This window comes from Notolabrus celidotus, chromosome 20, assembly GCF_009762535.1.
Source record: "Notolabrus celidotus isolate fNotCel1 chromosome 20, fNotCel1.pri, whole genome shotgun sequence".
Lineage (NCBI taxonomy): Eukaryota > Metazoa > Chordata > Actinopteri > Labriformes > Labridae > Notolabrus > Notolabrus celidotus.
The window spans coordinates 10,602,462-10,623,522 of record NC_048291.1 but is presented as its reverse complement, the minus strand read 5'-3'; the positions used below and the strand labels follow the sequence as shown (position 1 = coordinate 10,623,522).

The window sequence follows — 21,061 nt, the reverse complement described above, 5'->3', positions numbered from 1 at the left end:
TTAAATCCGCTGGGAGTCGATGATGACGTAGGCTGAAGCTGAATAACCTGAGCGCACAGATGATGAGCGGAAGCGCCAGTGCGCAACTCCCCATCATAATCTGGCGGAGCAGCATCGCTGTCTTTTCAGCTCCACTCACTGACAATCCAACCAGCCGAGAGACAGGACGGGAGAAAACTGACTCCTCTGCAACCTGTATGAAATTTTGATTTGAACAGAGTTTTCAGCTGCTGAAAATACTACTTAAGAATTTATTGGTATGTGTTTTTCAAAACGGAGCGACCATGTGGTTGATGGATGTATGATTTGCTGAATCTTTTACTGCAGCTATTTTTTTAACACACTATAACTGTACAAACTTACTTTTCCGAATATTTTGATATACTTTGGATTGTTAGAAAATGCCCGCAACCACTTCAACAGATGAGCTGTGTCAAAAGTAAGTTCATCTGAATATTTAACTGGAGACTTAACACGTTCAGTCAGTATATTGGGAAACTCTGAATCCTTTCACACGTGGATTATTTGTATCCAGTCGGAATGCTGACTCTTGTAGTCGGACTTTTGTACCTGGTCAGCGGACGCACGGTGCGGAGCCAGGATGCTACAGGTAGTCGTTTCGTTTGTAACGCCATTCCCCCGGGCGCAGAGCCGGGTTGCGCGTACGGTCCAACGGGGAACCGCGTCCAAAGCAGCAGCCCTGTGGAGGACGAGCTGCGGAATACTATCATCCAGCTCCGGGAGACCATCCTGCAACAGAAGGAAACCATCGTGAGCCAGCAGGGAACCATTAAGGAGCTCAACTCCAAGCTGACACGCTGCGAAGCGGCAGCAGACGAGTCGACGCAGGGCAAGTCCCGGGGTCAGGGCTCCAGACGGAAGGAGCTCGGCAAGAACACCATGGGAGACCTGCCCCGAGACCCCGGTGAGACCATAGACCAGCTGGGCAAGACTATGCAGAGTCTGAAGGGTCGACTGGAAAACTTGGAGGTAAGATGCACAAATGTGCTGTTCGTGCGTAAAAGCACCAGTGAATCACTTTATTTTAGTTCCATTTAATGTGTTTAAGCACAAACTACACACAACACTAACTGCAGCATATCTGCGTACAAGAAAACACGCCTGGTAATAGGCTACAGGCACTGCAGGAAACCTGCCAGTGCATGCAAGATCAAAGGGTCAGTAGGCATGCCAGATAAACGCGTTTTTCATAATCAAATTTAAATCTAGCGGCGTAACCCCCTTAAAAATGATAAATAAGATGTGGGCAATAAAAAACATGTCCAAGGTGTTTCCACGCATGTGTTGCACGGATTTCCGATGCAACCTTGAATAATTTATGAGTACTCTGTGTGTGTACCACATCATGTTTTATTTGCAGTCACGTGACTTATTATTCAGAGCAGTTGATGGAATTAATGCCTGCAGATTTTACCTTCACCAGAGCACTGGAATTGGAAGATTGAATCAAATTCATCATGGTGAAGTAGTTGCTTATTTTCCTCTTGACCCTCAGATCTTTTGCATCTCAAACCAGCTCTTTGTTCGCACCCAGGAGACCTTACATCTTCTCCCTCTTCAACTACTTCCTCGGCTGTGTGCATTAATTCCAGCAGGCTGAGAGATCACAGCAGATATTGAGGTCACCTATAATGAAGTGCTTTACATACACTAAAAGGTGGATATCAGCCATGGGTTTATCTCTTATGTCATTAAATTTACCCTCCTGACAGAACTGATTCCATCACTAACCACTACAGTGTTTATTTAAATTCAAGGTTATTTATGTACACTGTATGCTGCATTGCTGATACATCCATCTCTCTCTTCCCTCTTCCCTCCCCCTCACCCCTCCCTCTTCCCTTGATTGGAAGCTTTAATACCCTGATCAAATCAGTGTATACTGCAGCTTTGAGCATACATATTATATTGAATTTTAATCTATTGATCTGCATCTGCTTACCATAATGATTATTGCTTGAATGGTGTTTTACCATAATGAATATTGCTTGAATGGTGTTGCATGTAGCGTATGGCTGCCTGGAGCAGGACCTCTCTCATTTATCAAAGACATTGTATAACTCAACAATTAAATTCAACCTTCTAATAGTTTCTATAGCAGCCTTCAGCACCATGACTGCAAGATATTCTTTTCAACTGAGCTTTTCAAATGGTTCTGTTTTGTAAGAAAATGTGAATTACAGACTTTGAATGTGTAACAAAAAGTCTGGAACCTAAAGTGAAGCAGGAGACTGAAGTGATGGACATTTTAAGGCAGTTTGCTGCATAGTAAGACAACATGGATGTACACTCTTTACCCCCTTGATGACCTCACCAGCTATGTCTACCTTAAAGGCCCCCTCCCAGTCATGTCTGTTTGGCAGGTCACCAATCCAAAGTAGACCACGGGGACACATTGTCTTCATTTTGATATTGCTGGATCAAAAACAATGGTGCTAAAAGGATCAGACCCAAAATGAAGTCAAGATCAGTCATCCACTGCAAATCTGGGTCTTTATGGAGAGTGAACGCCTGATCGAGTACACGGGATTAACTGGATTAAATGTCTGCTTCTCTGTCTATCCATCCATCCATCTATCTAACCATCTATCCTATTTTCTGCTCTGTCCTGCTATTGTTCCCACTCCTCGCCTCACAGCAACAGAGTTTGCGTCTCCCCACCACGAATGTATCAGCCGGGGGTGTCTCGGTCCTGGCCCCCTTGCCACCGGAGCTGAAGGATCTGCTGCGGCAGCGTCTGGGGGTGCTGGAGACGCAGCTCCTCCGGAAGGTGGCTGAGCTGGAGGAGGAGAAGAGCCAGCTCTACAACGAAACGGCGGCCCACCGCCAACGCACAGAGAGCACTCTCAATTCCCTCTTGGAGAGGATCACTGAGCTGGAGAAAAGTGAGTGAGACAATGGGTGTTGGGAGATGTTGGCCAGAAATACCCCCCCCCACCCCCCCCCCCCCCCCTTTTTTTTTTCTGTTTTTGTCTTCCAGATTTAACTCTAATTAGCTAATCCTTGTGCAAATTTCTGATGATGCAAGTAGAAACCTCACAGCACAGTTTCTTCTTAGAGTCATTCTCAGAGCGGCTCCTGATTTTGGAAAAAGAAGGCTTGGAAAGCTGCACTGAATGCTTAATTAGTTTAATAAATATTAGAGAGATGTCCTCACTCCAGGGTATCACTTTGAAGATGGACGTCAAAATATCTCCGCCTTTAAGAAAATAAGATAATCTTACTACTCACTGGACATTTCCTGTAGACTGTCCCCTGAGGCTCAGTCGTCTAAGTCAGTGTCTGCTCGATGATACCAGGTTGAACCAAAGCTAATTGCTTGAAATTAGAGAAAAAAAGGTCAGCCCAACAGCAAGCACATGTATAGTATTGAGTCATTACTAAACTGAGAATAAGCCCTACCTTTTTCAGCTTTATAAAGTTCAGTTCACATCAAAACTCTGCCAGAAATGTCATGATTCAGTTCTCCAGTGATGTTTAAGGATGGGGTCTCTACCAATGATAACCATGCAATGACTTTCTAACATGTTTTGGTTGTCTTCCTGCTCTGGGCTTACAACAAAAGAATTCTGGGATACAGTCCAGCACCCCCACCATCCTTAGAGGTTAGAAAATCCATCTTGTAGAGGAACAGACTAAATGAGAACCTCAGAGGAAGTTGCAGGGAACCATTCATAATGATCACACACTTATGTACATGATATTCTTTCTATCTCTCCTCCTGTGTTGCAGTGTGTCTCAAAATGGTCTGCCTGGTTCTGCTTGGAAATAAAACTGCCTCCAACCCAAGCTATTATTATGAACTTTCCATTTAGTGTACAAGTTGCACCATACAGTCTGCTTTAACAGTAAGCTTCAAATACTCTGCTCAACAGAGATAAAACTCTGCTTCAGTCTCATTAAAAAATGCAACATGTTTGCTCGGTGCAAACCCACTGCAAAGAAGTGTGTGTGTGTGTGTGTGTGTGTGTGTGTGTGTGTGTGTGTGTGTGTGTGTGTGTGTGTGTGTGTGTGTGTGTGTGTGTGTGTCCCCTTTCCTCCTGCTTTATGCTCATTTTTCTCTTGAAATGTTCAGGAACTTTTTCTCTTTGTGTCTGTCTCTCTTTTTTGATCATGCTTAATTTAGTATCCATGTTTACTCTGTTTCTGTGTTCAGTCGCTTTGAAATATTAAAACTCTTGTAAGTTTCTTTTACTGACCCATCGCCACGCTGTCACTAAGTTGTGACGCGTTTAGTCACAGATGACTTGGTATGAAACTCAACTACATAAAGCCTTGAAATAATGATGAATCTAAGCGTTGTACTTGTTGCAATGCTAGCAGCAATGCCACAGGGACTGCAATGTCAGTCTGTTGAATAGTCCACCATTTTTATCCAGAATGGAATATAAAGATAAATAATAATATCTCCGCAATCTTCTTTCTTTACTTCAACAAAACCAGAATGCACTTTTATTTTCTTATAAGATAATTTAGCATCATGGAAATGGTTTACCATCAAATTGGAACAGAATTAGAGTTCTAAGGCCACTAACTAGAAAAACTAACATTCCTACATGCCTCAGCTTCTCTGTTTTTTCATGCTTCAAAGGGACTGTTAGCATATTAACATACCCAGCAAAGAGGCTATACCCGGCAACACTAACGCATACTATAAACAAACTAGCATGTTGAAGTGCTAGTGTCGGTATTTCATAAAGTGGCTTTTTGGCAGTGCAGCAAATGCTGAAAGTTCCTAAGTATAGCGTACACTTACACTGACAGGATTTTCTTAGAATTAGCAAAATTACAATGTAAAATTGTCTCTGTATATATCGGCTGAGAGCCTGGCTCTGTGTTCTCCATTCAGTTACGGTGCTTAGGGTTACCAGCTTGCTCTGTGAGTAACACGCTTATTATGAAGAGTATGTTATAACCACTCTGAAACTGACTACCCATTTGAGCACAACCCAACAGAGGTGCAAGCATGGCTAGAAATAGTGAAACTAAGTCTTAGTGTATTGTTTTTTTGTTGTTTTTTTGAGTTATATTTTTGGCCTTTTTGCCTTTATTTGATAGGACAGCTGAAGAGAGACAGGAAATGTGGGAGTAGAGAGCGGGGGAAGATATGCAGGAAATGGTCGACTGGCTGGGAATCGAACCGGCGACCCCGCGACGAGGACTGTAGCCCCTATATGTGGGGCGCTTAGACCGCTAGGCCACTAGTGCCCAAAGTCTTAGTGTATTCTGATTAGGTATTATTAAGTTGCTTTGTTTTTGGTTCACAACCTTCCCTTTACTACTGTTTTCTGACTGTTTCTAGATTAGCTTGCATCAAGGATTTCTCTTTTTTCGCTGCTTGACACTTGAAACTTTGGATACCAAAACATAGCTTGTGCTATGCTGTAACTTTTGGTGTGGGTTTAACACTGTGTTCTTTTAGCGTTAATTGTAAACTTAATACATTTAACTAATACACCTTACGGATGTAAGCATGGAAAAGCATGAGGACAAGCATGAGGCTGTGCATCTTTAACACATGCAATGTCTTTAATGGCCATACTTCAAGTGAACACTGACTACTGTGATAAATAGGGCTGGGTATCGTTAAAAAAATGTCAATACCCGTACCAATACCGATACCTTAATTTCGATACCGGTTCCTAAACGATACTTTTTTCGATACTAACTTAATAAAATCAACTGTAAATGTTAATTTGTTTATAACAAAATCTCAATTATTTTTAAGTTAACATATTTATTTCTCAATATTTAAACTTTAACAAATATATCAAACCAACATCCAACTGTTTGTAGGCCGATATATAAATGTCTTCAACATGAGATAAACAGAAACAGGATTATATAGGTGATTAGTTATATTAGCTGACATGTGCTCGTGGCATCTAATTGCTCTTTCAGGAGTTTATCAATGAACACACGTGAATGCCTGTGGACGGGAAAAAGTTAGTTCTCCGTCTCTTTATAATAACAGGACACACAACTTACTTGTTGGGCATTCACGCACACAGGAACGGTTATACACAGGGCAGGTAGTCGAAGCGAGAGAGTCCGTCTCAACTTAATCCTCCTGCAGGTCTGCCACACTGTGAGTGCGCGCGCCCGACAGCTGCAGGCTCCGTTTGGTGCACTCCCGCGCAGATGCAGAGAGCAGAGACGTCCACCCGATCAGTCTCAAACTTTATTACAGGGGGAAAGTGTGGAAAATCACCTACTCTTCCACTCCCTCACAGTCACAAGGATGCGTTTAGGTACCGAAACATGGTACCGTTTTATTGTACGTGAATCAATACTCGGTGGTACCGACGGCTTTCAGTCGGTACCTATAAAAGAACCAAATTCAATCCCCAGCCCTAGTGATAAATCAATGTCATGAACAATATCACTCTGCCAACTTTGATAAACCTTAAAGGTAGAGTACACTATTTTAGATAATACTCTTTTAGGTTATCAACTCTACCCAGCTGTTGCTGAGGTGGTATTTAACCATATTTTCTTATTATTCATCAACAGGTAACAGTGCCTTCAAGTCACCAGAGGACTTCAAGGTGTCCCTCCCTCTTCGTACAAACTACCTGTATGGACGCATCAAGAAGAGCCTCCCAGAAATGTACGCCTTCACTGTGTGCATGTGGCTCAAATCCAGTGCCAGTCCTGGCATAGGAACACCATTTTCTTACGGCGTGCCAGGTCAGGCCAACGAGATAGTCCTCATCGAGTGGGGAAACAACCCTATTGAGCTACTAGTTAATGACAAGGTAGGTACATTCAAATCATCCATTCATTCATTCATTCATTTTTTTTCTTTCATTCTTTCTTTCTTTCTTTCTTTCTTTCTTTCTTTCTTTCTTTCTTTCTTTCTTTCTTGGATTATTTTTCATTTTGATGAGGCTGAACATGCCTAGAAATATATTTAAGTTTGTACATGTATGAGAAGTGGTGAAAATGTTCATATGGTATGGGTTTTGTATGGATGTAAAACATCACCCCTTTGAAAATATTAATATAACAACCCCCAGTGGTACATATTACAGAGATGAATGAAATTTGAAAGGCATGTGTGTCTAGTCAAAACCAACAAAAAAGCCTCTGGCTTCTTGGGCTGTATATACATTTCATTGTTTTTTTGGCCATTTGCAGGGTCACACTTGAATGAAAACCTCCTAAGCACTTTATCCAAACCTGCATCTTGACCAGGGAATTAAAAACCCATTGGATGATTGAAGTTGTTCAGATTAACTCAGCAAGGCTGAGGGGAAATTCCAAACTTAAATTATTCCCGAGATAAACCTTGTAACAAAATCACACAATGCTCAATCCACCCCATAATTCACATGTTTAGTAAGAGACCCAGACTGAAAGCATAGTTCATTTTATAGTCATAGAGGTAAGAGGTAGTCTTTGAAAACACTGCAGGATTCAAAGTCGTAAAAGTCAAACTTGAAAATAAGATGTAGTTGACTGTTGGTGTCTCCAAGGGAAAAACAGGTTGCTATAGTCTTGGCTTCCCTACTTGGTCTCTGCAGCAGCAAACCATTGTCTCCAGTAAACTGTCATCCTGCTTTACCCACAGAAGATGACCTGTCATAGACCGACCTCTCAAGTAGCATGATCATTAGATGCTTTAAAATCATTAAATCCTTGTCCCCGAGAATCTAAAGAAACTCCCTTCTGCATCAGCTACTCTGTCTTTTGTGTGAACATCACAGTATATGAAAGTTAAACTGTGTGGTCTACTTTTGAGGGGGAAGAAGAATTGTGGTTTGAATTCCCTGCTGGGCAGGAGCCTTTCTGTGTTTGCATGTTCTCCCCGTGCATGCGTATGTACTCTTCTCTTTGGGTATTCTGGCTTCCTTCCTTCAGTCTATGAAGACCTGCTTGGTTTATTAATTGGTGACTCCAATTTGCCGGTAGTGTGAATGGTTGTAAGTCCCTACATGTTAGCCCTGTGAAAGACTGTGACCTGTCCAGAGTGTACCCCACCTCCCAATTACAACTGGGATAGGCTCCATTCCCCCAGGACACGAACAAGATAAGGGGTATAGATCATGGATACTGGCCCTGGGTCTACTTTGGTGTACTCCAGCACTGTTCATGTTTGGTCCTTGTTTGTGAGTTCTCTATTGCGCCACATAGTAAACACCAGTCGTACCAATCAAATCCTTTCTTCAGTGTCCAATACACAGGATGCTCCAGACCCAAGTCCAGCCCCACTTTCTGATACAGACATTCTGACTCTAACCCCATGTGCAAACACTGTTGATCAAGATACAACACAGCTTGCATTTTGATTAATTTCTGTTTTTTGAACTCTGATCTCTGCCCTGATCTTTGAAGAGGGGAGATGTTTACATCAGTAGCTCTCATTCATCATTTGCCTGGCACCTCACTGGCTGTGATGTTGTGTAGATCAGCTCATTAAATAAAGCATTAATATGTTTGTAGTATTTCCATGTTGGTCTGCTCCGTGGTGTGAAAAACTTGTACTTCTAAGCACAATAATGATACAGCTGAAAGCAGATCCACTGACCATCAGCTCTGAATTTTTAATTCTGCTCCTTATAAACATTTAATATCATTGACCCACATTCCACACATACCCAAGAATAACAGTTATTCATTAGAGAACTTATGCTGCCATGTGCGCTCATTTGAATGCTTCGTCCTCTTTGCTTGCTGCACCATAAATCCACTCACAGACGGCTCCACACAAACTGTGAGCTTTCAGTCAACTGATTTCAATTAACATGACAGAAAACAGAGCGGTAGAAACATACATAAATATTTGATGACATTTTGTCTTAAAAGGAAAGGGATTTGTGTAATTGTTATGCTGATTTGAACTGTAATACCACATTTCCCTGTTTTCCCTAACGGCACGGATGCGTCTGCAGCGCTGTAATATCAGATTTGGGTGAATTTTTTCATGAAATGTTGCTGCACTGAAGAGGATTCTTTCCCCCTCACTGTCTTGTTTACACTGGCTGTTATTGGCACAGGCAGGTCTCCTCATAGCTTCCCCTTCACCATGCATTATACATGTGTTCAACTCAGACAGATGAGAGAGATGGTGGGAGAAAGGGATGAGTGAAGAGAGATAAAAGAGGGAAGAGGGTTGGAAATAGAAAATCTGCAGAGCTTTGGAGGTGATAGAGTGCTGCTAGGAGAGAAGAGGAAGAGTGAAAGATCACAATAAAAACCCAGGAAAAGGAAGTTTAATTTACTGGAAGAAGAGAAATGAAGCAGAGTGCAGCAGAGCGAAACAAGACTTATTATGATTTCCGCATGTGCAGCAGCACATCCATGTGTTGAACTTGCTCAGGATGATAACAGGGTCCACTGGGGCGCATTGTTTATGCCTTTGATTTAAGGAGGGGGAGGCAGAACAGCTTTCTCGACAGTAATAAAAAGTGCAGCGTTATCTGTACTTTGTTTTTCATGGCTGCTTCTGCAGGGAGAAAATCTTGATTCTCATAAAGTCAAATCTTCACAACAGTGAATATCTTTGTGCAGGGAATTTTTAGGGGTGTTGTTTTTATCGCAATCAAGAACAACGTGTTTATGACATCTGCATTTTTCAGCCAAATGAGGCTGCTAGGAGTTTAATCCAAAATGGATTCAGACGGTCTTGTACTACATTAAAAACGACTTCTCTTGGCAAGCGTGCTTATGAAATCTGACGCTCATAAACAAGAGTAATCTGGAGGACCACTCTCCGAATTTTAGAAGAACTGCAGGCAATTATTTGCAGATTAATCTCAATAATTCCAGATTTGTTCTTAATACCAGCCAGAATTCCTCAGGTTGATGTGTTTTTTATCACTAGTTGTAGAAAACAGATCATTTACAGGCTTATGTCCTCTTTTTGTGACCCTTTAAAACATTTCAATCAGGAGAGACAAGTTAATGAATTAAAGATAAATATTTATTTTACAGGGATGATATGATATTGAGTCACTATCAGAGATTGAAGAGTCTCTGCCCAGAGCAATGGAAAAATCTATCCCCAATGGAGTCCAGACACTGGTGGTGGTGGTGGTGGTGGTGGTGGTGGTGGTGGTGGTTTTGCTGATGGTGTCATGATGAGATGATGAAGCTGATGATGCTGCGATGAGTGGGCCGTGATGGGGAGGTGGAAGGTTGTACATAACAATGGCCTGAATGAACTGGAGGAAAATAAGCTGTATTAAAAAAAGACAGCAGAGATATAATAGGTTAATGAGGGTGTGTCAGAGCGCTACTGCATAGATTTGACAAGTTGAAGACAACAGCTGATGACTTCAGGAAAAGATGACTGAGCATGCATTACTGACTGAATGCACGACAGCTGAAGTGACACAAACAATGAATCAGCATGCAGAACATTGTCTTCCTGACTGAACTTTAGCTCCAGCTCCATTCTACTCTAATCTGCTGAACCTTATCTGTAGACTTTTGGAGCTGAAGAACTAAATGTCATTTGAATCATCAGTTAAAGTCATTATAGGCAGACATTTTGACATTTAATCGCAGGGAAAGCTTAGGCTGCTTTCACACCTGGATCATTTGGAGGAGTTGTTCCGAGCAAGGTTGTTTCCCTCCTTGACTTGGATCGTTTGGACGAAAGGGAACATAGCAATCACACTCTGATGGAGAACAAAACAAGTGAAATGGGATCACCTAGAAGAGGTGGTCTTGGCTCACTTCCACTTGAAACCTGGAGCAGATTGTTTGCAGTAAGAATGCAATCAACTAGAACAAGCAGCTGCTTGACTCATCACACGAGTAGTAGTAGAAGGCTAGTAGAAACAGATGCAGTAGTACAGCTACTAGGCAATTATGATCACAACTGAGAATTAGCCTAAGAATAGCAACAGGCTATCACTACTCATCATTTTCATCCAAGTTAACATCAGCAGAGGAGCTACTCTTAGCAACATCACAGGGTTTGACAACATGGTTCAACAGCAAGTTTAGTTCAGAGGAACTTGGAGAGTTTGTTGTTCGGAGTTTCTTTTTCTTAAGTTATATTTTTAACACCTTTTATTAGAGAGGGGAGGACGGTGGACAGAGCTGGAAACTGGGAGAGAGAGTGGGAGAATGGGGGCCACAGGCTTGAGTCGAACCTGGGCCGCCCGCTACATGGGGGTGCGATTTAACCATTAGGCCAAATCAGAGTTTCTTGGCTTTGGTGGAACAGTGATAGCTCCTCTGATTCATGTGGTCCCTCACAAGTTTGTAAACTTCTGTATTTTTGAGTGATGTCCAACATTTGACAAATGTACTCATCTGAACAAATGTATATGAGGTATTCGATCTCCTTACTGCTTCAAGTCAACCATTAACTTATCAACTCAGTGTTTGTAGGTTAACTGGCTAATTGTTGGTGTCTTGAAGCTGGCCAACGTCTCACGGTGCAAAGTGTGACCAGTACACGTAGCATTTGTTTACCCATGCACTGGAAAATGGCAACAAGTGATGCTATATAGCAAAGTTTCAGGAGCAAGACCACACCTCAACCATGCCTCTCTAGGCTCTCTTAGGCTATGTTCACACTGCAGGCAAAAGTGGCCCAAATACGCCTTTTTTGGGGTCAAGTGACCAGGTCAGATTTTTTAGAGGCAGTGTGAACACTCAAATCTGGACCAAATCAGATTTTTTCAAATCAGACTTAGACCACTTCAATATGTGGTCCTGAATCACATACAGATCGGATTTTTTTCAATGCAACCTTAGTGTGAACGGCCAAGGCGGGTTTGATGGGCATTTGAGACTTTCACTTCAATTTATAAATGGAGATGGAGCGCCTCAATTGAGTGTCCTGCCGAAGGAGTCTTGGGGAGAGCCGCTGACAGATGTAATTGAAAGTTGCCCTCAACATCCAGAAGTTTTGAATTAACTCTATCTCTGTGACACTATTAATGTCGCATACCCACCACTCCTAACTTCGTGTTCGCATCCACATAGACCTTTCTATCGGATTTTGCGGCCACAGCTCCGCAAAAAGCCGAAACAAGCCATTTGGCTCTCTTTTTCTTTATGCTTAACCTCCTCTGCACCTGGTCGATCATTCTCCGGCTCCCACTGCACAAAAACTTTGTAACAAAGGTGAAAATACTGTTCATCCATGTTTACGTTTTTGAAACAGTTGCATGTGACGTCATTGTAACTGTTCTTTTGGGCATGCGGGGCAGTTCGGAGCTGCAAACAGTTCACACTGGAATCGGATACAGGTCACATTATAGATGGTAATGTGAACAGGCAAACAAAAAATCGGATCTGAGCAAAAAATCAGAATTGGGCATTAAGCCTTGCAGTGTGAACATAGCCAAAGAGATTCAAACCTATGCCTCTTCTCCCCTTCGTTCTTAGATGCCGCACACTAACCTCCCATCCCCTTTTCTTCCTATTTGTGTCTTTCCAACTATACATAGGGCTCTTAAGGGGGGTTCGTCGTGCCTGGGAGCTTCAGGTGATCCCTTAATAAGCTTCCCCAAACCAGTAATGGCAAGAAGTTCAACTTCAACTTTAGAATCACTATTCCAATTAAATAAATAATTCATTGTCAAATTTCAACATGTTGATCATGCAAGTGAAAGACTATGACGTAAGGACAATCCTGCAGTGGTGTGTGCTTTTGCCTGCTTTACAATAATGCGGCATAAACACAAAATGATCCAAGGGACAAATGCAACAATGGATCGTTTGTCATCTGAATCAAAACAAAGCAAACAAGTTATAGGTGTGAAAGCACCATTAGATCAGTTCAAGTCAAACAAAAAATAATGCAACACCTGTGTGAAAATGATTTCTACTGTGTAATAAAAGTCAATTGGAGTTTTTCAAGCTGTGAGAATGAGACCATTTGCAGTCATTTGAAGGAAGATGAGTAGTCTGTGCCCTGTGGATGTGGTGTATTATTAAGCTCTTTGTGTGCAAAACCTCGCCGCTGTCACAAATATTAAGCACTGCAGAATATTTGACAAGAACTTGTTTCATTTTAGGATATTGCATCTTTAAACAGTCAGCCAGGCGCAGACTTCTGGAGCTCAGAGAGGCTTTATAATCACAGTGCCAGTGATCCCTGTAGTCCCAGTGGTTTAGAGGAAGATACCACCTGGATTTCTTAACCAGGTCTTTTCTGGCTCTAATTAAAAGTGAAATAAATGTAATTTTCAGTGGATATCTTTCAGTTTTATGTGCATCTGGAGCTGCAACACGATATGATATGAGCCAAAACTGTATGCTCATAATAAAAAGGCTAATGAGTTTCACCCTCCTTAATCTCATGTGTTGCTCAGTATCCTCAGAGGACTATGATGTCACTGGCTGGTAAAATAACCAGTTGTTTTTCTTTGATCCATGAACAAAGCAGGAAAACATATGAGGACACTGTTTTTGCTGTTAGCTACCCGCCTGCTTTGAAGGATGTTCTCTCCCTTGATGTCACCTGGGTAATCTAAATTTGATGTCGCATCTGGAGACTTCTCTGCACAGTGCTGCCTCTTTGAAGCCTTAACCCTTCTAATTGCTGTCCTTGTTTCTAACGTGTTGCAATTATTCTCAAACCTCTCTTGTCTAATCTTAACCTCTTCACTCTCCTCTCTGCTCCTCGCTCTTTGGCCTTCCTCCCTGAACATCATGTCACTCCCCCCCTTTTTTCTGGAAACTTCTCCTCCAGGTGGCCCAGCTTCCTCTGTCAGTGAGCGACGGGCGCTGGCATCACATCTGCATCACTTGGACAACCAGAGACGGCTTCTGGGAGGCGTACCAGGATGGAGAGCGTCTGGGCACCGGGGACAACCTGGCCCCCTGGCACCCAATTAAACCTGGAGGGGTGATCATCCTGGGCCAGGAACAGGTGAGAGCATGAAAAGAAGCATAGGGGTGTGTGTGCATGCATGAGTGTGTGTGTGTGTGTGTTTTCCCTGTGTATAGTCTCCCTTGAGCACAATGCCGGAGGCGCAGAGCAGGGGGCAAGGGAGAGGAGGCCAGGAGGCTCCTCACACGCTATCTCATACCTCTCAATATTACCTCATTCATCTACCTCTTAACTGCACCCCAGAGCCGTTGGGAGCTGCATTAGCAGGTTATTCTATCTGCTAGCTTCATGACAGCTCATTGCATATTCCTAAGAAATGTATAGCGACATATGATTAATCTCCACAGAGGGCCATTAACTCATATTGCAGTAGATTAGAGCCAAAGGAGGGATGTGTTGCCATTCACTCAGGGTGAGATTGCTGCATGTTGCACAATATTACACTTTGCACCTCACTTAGGTATCTTAAAGTGGCAGTGCACTGAAAAATATTCAGAGCTGTTTGGCAGTTTGCTTGTAATGAAATAGAACTGATCATTTTAACGTGAGTATATTTACAAGAACTGTACAAGTTAAAGCAACAGTGAGGGAGTTTCATTTTGGGTTCATTTTGCCCCTTCCCCCATGGAGAATGTTTGACTTTTTCTTTCAGTGTTTCTGATTATGTATTTTTCACATTGTCACTGTCCATCTAAAACCTTGTATCTCTACTTTTTTAAAGTTATATTTTTGGGCTTTCTTGCCTCTATTTGATAGGATAGCTGAAAAGAGACAGGGCATGTGGCGAGAAAAGAGCAGCTGTAGAAGACATGTGGCAAATGGTCGCAGCTGGGAATCAAACCGAGGACCTCCGTGATGAGGACTGTAGTCTCTGTAGGTGGGGCACTTGTGGCTCGTTTCCACCAAGCATTCTGGTATGGATCAGTACAGTTTGGTACGGGTCGGATCGGTAACACCTGATCCTGTTTGCATTTCAACAGCCAACCGTTCCCTACATTGTGGGCGGCGTGTAAGCCGAAAGCCGATAGCTGCGGCAGCTACATAATAGTTTGATGTCATGGCAGCGCGACGCAGTGTACTCCGCTAATGAATGCAACGAAGAAGAAAAACGCAAGGAAAGACTGCACCTCCACAGTCGACCATGGAACGCTGTTTCTTGTCGCCTTTTTCAAACAAAATAAGTTATCTTCCCGAGGTCCACTGGAGATTTAAACATGGCGGGGTTATGTGTTGTTCTTAATTACCACTGTTGCACGGGAAGTGACGATTCTTTAGACCAATCAACAGACTGCAGTGTTTCTAGCTCCACCTTCTGGGGTTGGATCAGTATGTCTGGCACCCCAGAAGGGTTCCAAAAAGTGGGACAGTATGGCTCGGTAATTTGGGGACCTGTCCGGGTTTTAGCCAATGGAAACGTCACAAAATGCGTGCCGTACCGAGACGAACGGAACTGAATCCGGAATTTAGATCACTAGGCCACCAGCGCCCCATATCTCCATATTTTAATTTTTTTTCAACTAATCAATGCTATTGATCCTCCTTCATGTCTGTCAGTAGGCTTTCTAAAATATAACAGATGAAAGTATTAAAAAAAAACTTATGGTTGTATATTATGCAGTGACTAGTCATGTGAAAAAAGGGTTATTTTCCTTCCTGGAAAGCAGTGATTTTGGAGATACAAGATTTCAGCCCGACGGTGACGATATGTAATTAGTATGTTCTAAGGACTAATCTCATCCTGCTGTCTTCTAACAATCAAACCCATCACTCAGTGGAGCACAGGTTTAGCTCATTGACTCCAGTGTGCACCACATATCAGAATCAGAATCAGAATCAGAATCAGAATCAGCTTTATTCGCCAAGTATGCTTGAACACACAAGGAATTTGACTTTGGTAAACTGTGCTCTCTTTGTACAAGGCATAAGAATAAGAATAAGAATAAGAACTACAATAAAAAATAAAATGAAAATATAATAACAATAACCTTAGCTATAAATACAAAGAAACAACAAATAGCTTGACTAATATGTACAGGCTAAAATAATATGATAAAGTGCAGTGGTGAGTTGCAGAGGTAGTTTTACATTATAAAATAGAAGTTAAATAATACAAAAAATAGAAATATGGAATTCTGCTTGAGAATTGTTGCATTGTATATCTACATGTATATTTACAGAGAGTATTTATCTGACAGGTATGACACTGTTATGGTTTAGTGTTCATCAGAGTGACAGCCTGGGGGAAGAAACTGTTCTTATGGCGGGTTGTTTTGGCGCACAGTGATCTGTAGCGCCTGCCGGAGGGGAGGAGTTTGAAGAATTTGTGTCCAGGGTGTGAGGGGTCAGCGGTAATGCTCCCTGCCCGTTTCCTGGCCCGGGACCGGTACAAGTCCTGGATGGGGGGCAGGTCGACACCGATGATTTTCTCTGCAGTCCTTATAGTCCGCTGCAGTCTGTGTTTGTCTAGTTTGGTTGCAGAGCCAAACCAGACAGTGATGGAGGTACACAGAACAGACTGGATGATGGAGGTGTAGAACATGATCAGCAGCTCCTGGGGCAGGTTGAACTTCCTGAGCTGACGCAGGAAGTACATCCTCTGCTGGGCCTTTTTTCTGATTGTGTCTATGTGGGAGGTCCACCTCAGGTCCCGGGAAATAGTGGATCCCAGGAACCTGAAAGAGTCCACAGTAGACACAGTGCTGTTCAGGATGGTGAGGGGGGGGAGTGGGGGGGGGCTTCTCCTGAAGTCCACTGTCATCTCTACCGTCTTGAGCGGGTTCAGCTCCAGATGGTTCTGACTACACCAGAGAGCCAGCTGTTCCACCTCCTGTCTGTAAGCAGACTCGTCTCCGTCCTGGATGAGACCAATATATAAAGGCTATGGTTGCTGTTGCAGCATTTCTGTTCAAATTCCCGGCCTTGACCCTTTGCTGCATGTCGTCCCCCACTCTCTACTCCACACATTCCCTGTCTTCAGCTGTCCTATCAATAAAGGCAAAAAATGTACCATTCACTGTAATTCAGTTTGTGAAAAAAGTAAACAAAGGCAATGCTGTGTTTAATACTATATTCTGATTGGTTGAATTCAGCATTCCAAGGTCTGCTATTCCTCTGTATCAGACTGCAGTTATGAAGAACAGACTGTAACCATGACTGCAACACAACTGTTATTATGTTTGTCCATAAAAAAAGTTTGGGATATTTGACGCTGGTCTGTTTATTGTGGGGAAACAACGAAAAGAGACAAATACAGCAGAGGAAGAGAAGGAGATGTTGAAAGATACAAAGAAAACTGCAGGCTACAATAGAAAGATGTACACAATTAAAGATGACACTTAGAGTAAACACTAAACACAGCACAGAACGGGATACAGCAGTGTTTAAAGAGAGTGAATGGAGCACAAATGTCAACAGACTCCGACAGTGATGAGGCAGATATCCAGGTGTTACGCTGATTCATGTGGTCCCTTGCTCTTGCTGGTGGTCTAGTTTGCTTAGTAGGTCATACAGAGGCATCAGTATTAATTTCAGTCTGTTTAATATCCAGCCAAAAACTCTTCACAGGAGCTTTAACCTATAAACTTTCCTCTCTTCTGTCTCCATGAAGGACATAGTTGGAGGCCGTTTTGATGCTACCCAGGCTTTTGTGGGCGAGCTAAGCCAGTTCAACATGTGGGACCGAGTGCTGCGGCCTGTGGACATCGTGGGTCTGGCCAACTGCTCCGCTTACATGCCGGGCAACGTGGTTCCTTGGATTGATGCAAATGTGGAAGTGTTTGGCGGGGCGAGTAAAGCTGCCTTGGAGATCTGCGAGGATCGTGCGTTTGACTCCTAAAGGATCTGACGGAAGGAAGTAAAGTACGGCTGCTAGGATCAAGCAGCTTTGTATTCTGACTTTGTTGCCGCAGTGGTGTCCCTAAGGGAAGGGCAAGGGTGCAACATTTTTACGTATTTAAGCTCTGACTGCGTCGATTCGAAAGACTCAATGTTTATTGGACTCACATGTTGATGCGCAGTTTGAACCGGAGACGGTTCAAGGAGACCTACAATTAGTCCGCTCATCTGAAGAAGCTATGCCGTTGCATCAGTCCGTTGTGATGACATGACCTCACGTCATTCTGTGTTATCTCGTCAGTAGATCAGCTCTCATTTGACACCTCTTTGAAATACAGCTCTTTTTGATTGCGTTTCTTACAATGCTGCACTGTATCTGTAGTGAATGTGAGCTGGAGCAGACTTTGATGTGCTGAGGAACACGCTTCCTGAGTAACACAGTAGAGTACTACACGCTGTGAGCTCCCTGATGTTTAAAGAGCAATGAGGCGCCGATCAAATGAGGTGGTTGCTCGAGGGTTCAAAGTGGACGAGAGCAAATCCGCATGGATGATTATTTTGAGACATCCCAGCGCGTCAGAATGTCTACATATGATGCATGAGCCCGGGCAGTAACTGAAAGTCAGCTTGAAAGTGACGGTGCATGCTTTCTGTCACTAAACAGAGTGCATGTGAAACGTCCAAACAGGCCAATGCAGCGCTCTGACATTATGTAAGAGAGTGTTGGTGTGTGTGTGTGTGTGTGTGTGTGTGTGTGTGTGTGTGTGTGTGTGTGTGTGTGTGTGTGTGTGTGTGTGTGTGTGTGTGTGTGTGCGTGCGTATGGCTTGTCTTGCATGTAAAAAGATCACAGATTATGAGCGAGAGAGGACATTTTCATTCTTGTCAATCTACGCTTAATACCTCTCTGCCCCTTGAGCAGCTGCCATGTCCCAAACAGCTTTACGGACGGGCTGGCTCTGCTCAGGTTAACAGTGATGTCGGACAGATGCCCAGGACTGGCGTATTGACTGAGCCGTGGACCGGAGCCCAAAGCCCAGAGCCCAGAGAGGGCAGGGACTGGAGTTAACCTTCAAGGACAATCCTTAAATCCTCATCTGGGTAGTAATTATCTGAGCTCATGAATGAGGGTAGCAGTCAGCTCACTGAGTCATAATTGATACGTTTGAAGACACAGGGAGGGTGCCAAATGAGAGCTGTGGAAGTTATGAATGTCGATGTCAGCTGGTCTTTAGTCGTAATTGCCTCTCAGTGAACAAGAAGAATAGCTCTAACCAATTGATATGTATTTGTTAAAAAATTTCACTGCGTAGTGAATAAAATCAACGCTTTTTTGAGGCCTAAGTTATGTTGCTTCTTAATGTTGTGGCGGGCATTTGTTTGAAAGCTTTTTGTGCTAAATAAGCAGTAAAATACTAATACAGAGCCTGGTGCTGGAGCCTCATAAGGAAGCAATGTTAAAGAGTCAACAAAACTCTAACTTTGGAATCAACTCCAGAGCTTCTTTTTTCCTCTGTAGATTTTCTGAACGGTCAACAGCTGGTAAAAAGCTTCAATCCCCGTTTGAAAAATGCAGTGACAGGACAGCGCAGAATGTTATAAAAGTGAGGGTGCACACTTTACATTTAAAGGACTTGTTGGAAATGTCGCAAACATGTCGTGATTGTTCCTCTTTTGAGTGTCTTTGTTAACAATGTTACATTGTAAAATCAGGAGACGTCTTTTTCTGTAGAAAGTGTTTTCTTCATACTTTTTTCTGCTCATGATTTTTGTCCATTAGCAGCACATAAAGAACAAAAAAGAAAAGCTTGTAGAAATGCTTTGTTTATATGGTGAATGGCCCTTTCTTGTGAGAACCATATGTGCTTCTGCCTGTGGACAATGATTGTTGTCACCTTTTTAAAGCACTAGCAGCTCACTTGCAGCACAGAGAACAAGAGACAGGAGGAAAAAGACAAATGTGTTTGCTGATCTTTGTTTTAAAGTCACCTTTCTGCCATGTGGTTGAATGTCCTTTTGCACCCAATAAAAGAAAAGTGAACAAGTTGCAGAGGTGTGGCAATTAAAGCAGCGAGTCAAGGCTGAACAGCTGCTTGAAGCATGTTTCATTAAAATATTATCACACTGCATTAATGATGAAGTCAGAAGGGAGTACAACCCTGCAAAGGTCGTGCTCTGTTCTTCATTCAAGTTTTCTAACAGAGAGAAATACTTTAAAAGAGATCACAAAAAAATCCTCATAAATATGACATTTCTCCTCTGAGTATAGACATGTTAGATGTAGGAGCTGCCATGATAGACACGAGAGGATCCGTCCTCTCATCTGGCCAGTGTAATGTCAGCAGTGCAGAAATCCTCTGGATTGGCAGATGTCCAGGTGGAAATGAAAAAATCTGCCCATGCGGATTATGGACGCTGCTACAATGTAGGACACTGTGAGCCTCCTTCACTCTCCACAATGCTTTCCGCCTGTGTGTTGGTGGTTACGCACCAGGGGAGCCTTTTTTCTCTTCACAGAATAACAAACCTAGGCTCCCATTATACAGCCGACACTGTAACATAAGCTTTATGTGACGTGTAAAAGCATTTTATGTACTTCTTTCATTTCAATACAACCGAGGCTTTCACAGCACATACTGCTGTTCTAACAAAAAACACAAATTAATCATTAAAGAAAACATTTCAATGAGTTTTCATAAATAAAAGAGGCATTAGTTTGTGTACTGAGCATTGCAGATTCTTTTCAGAAGTCTGAAGAACAAAAGAGCACTGCAGATACAATGGCAGCGGGTGATCCACGGGTGAAGAATTTTAATTTCTAAACAAGTAGGCAGATGGAGAAGACAGTGCTTACTATGACTGCTGCTGCTGCTTTATGTGTACAAAATGCAGAAACTATTGACTGTACATAACGATGGACAGTGTATCTTAATGTCCTCTTATTGTCCCAAATTAAAGCCAAAATAAGGGTGCAGTCTTACAACTGTTGCATCCCACCCCAACAGTTGACTTACCTACCAAGTGGCAAAGATTCCTTGGGTTGCTCAGTCTGTAGAACACCCTCAACCTCATTTCTTCCCTTGCTCTGCAAATCTGCTACAGATCACGGCAGAAGCTACATTCATCAACAGAGCTGTGAATCATGATGTTATACCCTTTTTTAAATAGCCTCAAATAACTATTACAACAAAACTCTGAACAAGTAAAAAAGTAGCACTTTTAATCATAAAAACTATGATGACAGACAGCATGTTAGAGAAAACCCCATTGGATGCATATATTTTCCATTTTATTGTGTAACCCATTTTCCATCTGTTAACATGGAGGAGCCAGAGTTTACAACTTATACTTCAGCCAATGCAATAACACTTTATAAGGCACAATAAAAAATAACAGGGGGCGACAGG

General features: G+C 42.6%; 1 protein-coding gene and 1 long non-coding RNA gene across 2 annotated transcripts; one reads left to right on the top strand and one right to left on the bottom strand.

The window, feature by feature from the left end:
* Positions 1-32: 32 nt before the first annotated feature.
* Positions 33-19,702, top strand: LOC117832032 (neuronal pentraxin-2-like). Its single transcript, XM_034710988.1, has 6 exons — positions 33-439; positions 579-990; positions 2,660-2,906; positions 6,535-6,779; positions 13,682-13,861; positions 17,430-19,702. Exons 1-6 carry the CDS (start codon positions 402-404, stop codon positions 17,655-17,657), a joined length of 1,350 nt encoding a protein of 449 aa, XP_034566879.1. The 5' UTR covers positions 33-401; the 3' UTR covers positions 17,658-19,702.
* LOC117832057 lies at positions 9,929-10,997 on the bottom strand. The gene is made up of 2 exons (XR_004635132.1): positions 10,558-10,997; positions 9,929-10,202 (listed from the first exon to the last, which is right to left on the bottom strand). It is a non-coding gene; the product is annotated as an uncharacterized LOC117832057 (long non-coding RNA).
* Positions 19,703-21,061: the final 1,359 nt, after the last annotated feature.